Source organism: Somniosus microcephalus, chromosome 3 (genome assembly GCF_052327205.1).
Source record: "Somniosus microcephalus isolate GS21.2 chromosome 3, FLI_Smic_1.0, whole genome shotgun sequence".
Lineage (NCBI taxonomy): Eukaryota > Metazoa > Chordata > Chondrichthyes > Squaliformes > Somniosidae > Somniosus > Somniosus microcephalus.
In genome coordinates this window covers 268508641-268514432 of record NC_140989.1, presented here as the reverse complement: position 1 = coordinate 268514432, position 5792 = coordinate 268508641, and the positions used below count along the sequence as shown (strand labels likewise).

General features: G+C 47.2%; 1 protein-coding gene across 1 annotated transcript; it reads left to right on the top strand.

Annotated features, from left to right (window-relative positions):
* The first annotated feature begins 3202 nt into the window (after nucleotides 1-3202).
* On the top strand, nucleotides 3203-5487 carry gpr88 (G protein-coupled receptor 88). The gene has a single exon (XM_085977715.1). The coding sequence runs from the start codon at nucleotides 3387-3389 to the stop codon at nucleotides 4389-4391; it is 1005 nt and encodes a 334-aa protein (XP_085833841.1). The 5' UTR covers nucleotides 3203-3386; the 3' UTR covers nucleotides 4392-5487.
* The last annotated feature ends 305 nt before the right edge of the window (nucleotides 5488-5792 follow it).

Below are 5792 nucleotides of genomic sequence, written 5' to 3'. Positions count from 1 at the left end.
GACGGTTTGCACCTGGGCAGGGCCAGGGGGAGTGTTTGTTAGTGCTCTGGGGGAGGGTTTAAACTAAAATGGCAGGGGGTTGGGAACCTGAGCAGGGGGACAGAGGAAAGGGAAACAAGGGTAAAAGCAAAAGATAGGAAGGAGAAAAACAAAAGTGGCAGTCAGAGAAATCAATGGTTTAAATCAAACATGGCCACAGTAAATAATAATTCTAATAGGTCTAAGGGCATTAAAAAAACAAGCCTAAAGGCCTTGTGTCTTAATGCGAGGAGCATTCGTAATAAGGTGGATGAATTCGCTGCGCAAATAGAGGTAATTGAATATGATTTGATTGGGATTACAGAAATATGGCTCCAGGGTGGCCAAGGCTGGGAACTCAACATCCAGGGGTATTCAATGTTCAGGAAAGATAGGCAAAAAGGAAAGGGAGGTGGGGTAGCATTGCTGGTTAAAGAAGGGATTAACATAATTGTAAGGAAGGATATTAGCTGTGAGGATGTGGAATCTGTATGGGTAGAACTGAGAAATACCAAGGGGCAGAAAACGTTAGTGGGAGTGGTATATAGACCTCCAAACAGTAATGCGGAGGTTGGGGATGGCATTAAAAGGGAAATTAGAGAAGCGTGCAATAAGGGCACAGCAGTCATCATGGGTGACTTTAATCTACATATAGATTGGGCTAACCAAATTAGTAACAATACCGTGGAGGAGGAATTCCTGGAGTGTTTACGGGATGGTTTCCTGGACCAATATGTCGAGGAACCAACCAGAGATCAGGCCATCTTAGACTGGGTATTATGTAACGAGAAAGGATTAATTAGCAATCTTGTTGTACGAGGCCCCTTGTGTCGGAGTGATCATAATATGATAGAATTCTTCATTAAGATGGAGAATGAAGTAGTTGACTCAAAGACTAGGGTCCTGAATTTAAATAAAGGAAACTACAATGGTCTGAGGCGCGAGTTGTGTAGAATTGATTGGGGAATGTCACTCAAAGGGTTGACAGTGGATAGGCAATGGCAAACATTCAAAGACCACATGGATGAACTACAGAATTTGTTCATCCCAGTTTGGCATAAAAATAAAACAAAAACGGTGACTTAACTGTGGCTAACAAGGGAAATTAGGGATAGCATAAGATCCAAGGAGAGGACATATAAATTGGCCAGAAAAAGCAGTAAACCTGAGGATTGGGAGCAGTTTAGGAATCAACAAAGGAGGACAAAGGGATTAATTAAGAAGGGGAAAATTGAATATGAGAGTAAGCTTGCAGGGAACATAAAAACTGACTGTAAAAGCTTTTATAGATATGTGAAGAGAAAAAGATTGGTGAAGTCAAGCGTACGTCCCTTGCAGTCAGAATCAGGGGAATTTATAATGGGGAACAAAGAAATGGATGACCAATTAAATACATATTTTGGTTCTGTCTTCACAAAGGAGGACCCAAATAACCTCCCAGAGATGTCGGGGGACATAGGGTCTGATGAAAGGGAGGAACTGAAAGAAATCAGTATTTGTCGGGAAATGGTGTTAGGGAAATTGATGGGATTGAAGGCCGATAAATCCCCAGGGCCTGATAATCTACATCCTAGGTACTTAAGGAAGTGGCCCTAGAAATAGTAGATGCATTGCTGATCATCTTCCAACATTCGATGGAATCTGGAACAGTACCCGTGGATTGGAAGGTAGCTAATGTTACCCCACTATTCAAAAAAGGTGGTAGAGAGAAAATGGGGGAAATGCTAGAGTCCATTATAAAAGATGTAATAGCAGAGCACTTGGAAAACAGTGAAAGGATCGGACAAAGTCAACATGGATTTACAAAAGGTAAATCGTGCTTGACTAATCTACTGGACTTTTTTGAGGATGTAACTGGTAAAATAGATAAGGGAGAACCAGTGGATGTGGTGTATTTGGGCTTTCAGAAGGCTTTTGATAAGGTCCCGCATAAGAGATTAGCGTGTAAAGTTAAGGCACATGGGATTGGGGCAAGGTATTGACTTGGATAGAGAACTGGTTGGTAGACAGAAAGCAAAGAGTTGGAATAAACCGGTCTTTTTCCAAGTGACAGGCAGTGACTAGTGGGGTACCGCAGGGATCGGTCCTTGGACCCCAGCTATTCACAATATATATTAATGATCTAGACAAGGGAACTAGATGTAATATCTCCGAATTTGCAGACAACACAAAGCTGGGTGGGAGTGTGTCATGTGAGGAGGATGCCGAGAAACTCCAGGATGATTTGGATAGGTTGGGTGATTGGGCAAAAACATGGCAGGTGCAATATAACGTGGATAAATGTGAAGTTATCCACTTTGGTGGCAAAAACAGGAAGACAGATTATTATCTGAATGGCAATAGATTGGGAGAAGGGGAAGTGCAACGAGACCTGGGTGTCCTTGTGCACCAGTTGCTGAAGGTAAGCATGCAGGTGCAGCACGCGGTTAAGAAGGCAAATGGTATGTTGGCCTTCGTAACGAGAGGGTTTGAGTACAGGAACAAGGATGTCTTGCTGCAGTTGTACAGGGCCTTGGTGAGACCACATCTTGAGTATTGTGTGCAGTTTTGGTCGCCTTATCTGAGGAAGGATGTTCTTGCCATGGAGAGAGTTCAGCGAAGATTCACCAGGCTGATACCTGGGATGGCAGGAATGATGTATGAGGAGAGATTGGGACAATTGGGCTTGTACTCGCTGGAGTTTAGAAGAATGAGAGGGGATCTTATTGAAACTTATAAAATTCTGACAGGACTGGACAGACTAGATGCAGGAAGGATGTTCCCGATGGCAGGGGAGTCCAGAACCAGGGGTCACAGTCTAAGGATAAGGGGTAGGCCATTTAGGACAGAAATGAGGAGGAATTTCTTCACCCAGAGAGTGGTGAACCTGTGGAATTCTCTACCACAGAAGGCAGTAGAGGCCAATTCATTAAATATATTCAAGAAGGAGTTGGATATATTTCTTAAGGCTAAAGGGATCAAGGGGTGTGGGGAGAAAGCAGGGACCGGGTACTGAAATTGGATGATCAGCCATGATCGCATTGAATGGCGGAGCAGGCTCAAGGGGCCGAATGGCCTACTCCTGCTCCTATCTTCTATGTTTCTACGTGAGACTGGTGCTGGTAGTGAGACTTGTTGCTGTTGCTTGTAGTGAGACTGGTGCTGTTAGTAACGATGAGATTGGTGTTGTTACTGGTGGTGAGAGTGGAGCTGGTGCTGTTATTGCTGCAGATGATGCGATGTGTATTTGTACGTTTGGAAATTCAGCCCCCTCCCCAAGTAGAGAGAGCCGAGTGCGCACGCGTGCCTCCTGTAACACTTTCTCTCCAGCTCCGAAGCTCTGATCCCCTGGACTCCCTCACACACACACCCCGAGGGACCCCTGCACCATGAGCAACTTTTCCAACACTTCAAGCTGTTGTGAGGGAGCCTTGAGCGAGAACATCTCCTTGGCAGTCGCCTACGCCTTGCTGGCCACAGCTGGGAGCTTTGGCAACCTGCTGGTCATTTACCTGGTTTACTCGGTCAGGAAACTCCGCAGCACCAGCAACGCCTTCATCGTGAACGTGTGCGCCGCCGACCTGCTGGTGTGCGCGCTGTGGATGCCCCAAGAGGCGGCGGCGCTGGCTCAGCCCCCGGGACGCGCCGCCTCTGCCGGCTACCAGACCTTCGCGGGCGGGCTGCTCTTCCTCGGGCTGGTGGCCTCGCTCTTCTCTCACTCGCTGATCGCTCTCAATCGCTACGCTTTGATCACCAAGGTACCGGCCGCTTACCGCAGCATCTACCGCAGGAGGAACGCGGCGGCGATGCTGGCCACCGCCTGGGTGCTGCCCGCCCTCTTGCTCTTGCCCTGGTTAACGGGGCAGGTTGGCACTGGCCGGCGGAGCGGGGGCTGTGCACAGCTCCGACCCCTAGTCCCCGCCCTCTCCGACCGCTGTTTAATCCGGCTCAGCCCCTACACCACCGCCGTCACCGCCAGCACTATCCTGGCCCAGACCGCCGTCCTGCTCTACTCTTACTTCAAAATATTCCGCAAGGTTCAGGTCAGTGTTAAAAGGGTTAGTGTCCTGAACTTCCAGATCATCAACAACCTGTCCTACCCGTTCGCCAGAAAGGACAAAAAGTTACGCTTCTATGTCTCTTTCGTCCTGTGTGTCTTCATCCTGACCACCCAGCCTTTCCTGTGGGTCATGTTGTTTGGGCTCTTCTGGCCGGTGCCCAGCCTGCTGTACAATGTCTCCTGGCTCCTCTTCTCTCTGCTCTTTGTCGTCAGCCCCTATCTGTACACCCGCAAGAACGAGGAGTTCAGGAAATCGCTGCGATCTGTCATCAGGGTTGAGTTTTCCAGGGCGTCGGTCGGTGTGGAGCCGGTGATCCACGTCATCTCCCGGTGACCCTCCTCAGTCCAGACCCCAGAGGTGACCTCAAACCCCGAGCGGCCAATGCTGCTTCACAGAAATCACACCGGATCCGGTAACACCGCGGAAATGTGCAATCAGACTTCGGATCGAAGCTACTGGACTTTTCAAAAAGATCTATTTATTATCTGAAATCGAGTGTTCAAGGAATTATAGTCGTGCTTTTGTACGAAACCTGCCCTGTTAATAAGCCAGGCGGGACTTTCCGTGTGTATGTATGCATGTATGTATGTGTGTGTGTGTACATGTGTATGCATGCATGTAAATTTGTGTGTACATGTGTATGTATATGTGTGTGTGTATTTATGTGTGTGTATGGGCTCCGCTTTATATTGGACAGCACCAGTGTTCAGTGAAACAGAAGATCAGGCGGTGACTATATTGCCCCCTGTAATGTGCTGTTTGTTATCCATGAACTTGACCACATTCCCAGAGTAGCCCAAGCCAAGGATTACACAGACAGACCAAAATAAAATGATTTTCAAATAGTAACCCCCTCCCCCCCCCCCACGGTTTTAAAGTACATTAATTACCTGCTAACATTGGGAAACAATGTTTGGATGAATTTAAGCCCTGCCATTTGTGTTTGGAGTTCTGACTGCTAAATATTTGCTGACACCCACCCCAAACATGAGGGGAAAGGTTGAAACACCAGGAGTCAAAAGTAGGAAGTTAAGCGTGATAAGAAAAGGAAGGCCCACTATTTCTCCCCAAGAGTTGTGAAATTCAGGAATTAGTGGCGAGGGAAGGCCATTGAAACCAACAACTGATATAGTTTCAAGGGAATTCGATACATTTCTGCAGAGATGGGTGGGGAGGTTAAGGGATAGGGGGTTGTTCTGTCAAAAAGAGATACAATTGCGGTCTGATGATCGCTTGCCGTAGCTGGAAGTTCGAATGTTTGTACAAACATGTAATACTGGCACCTACACAGGTAGCTAAAAGGGAGAAGGTGGGGGCACAGCCCAGTCTTTTTATCCTATGCGCCAGAGACTCTCAATGTTTTCAACCGTACGTTCAAAATGTACCTGAGCAGTGATTCCACCAAGTTGCTACCTGTTGGACTATAATAAAGTGCAATTAATTGTCTACCTTGTTAGTTTCTCTTTACTACCAATTCCCGCTGTTATAAAACACTGAAGTACAAAGCACCGTCTACTTCAGCAGCGTTTGAAGATTACTTATTCAAGAATTCCCCAGTGGTCTGTGCAAGGACCTGCTCGGTTGCGATGCAGAGGTTTCATGGGCGGCGGTATCATCATCAAGAAAAGATTCATTTCACACCCTGAAACAGCGCTCCAACCATCAGCCGTGCGCAGTAAATGCACAGCCAATAAATAACCCAACACCGAACCCAGCACCAATCAACCGATGTGT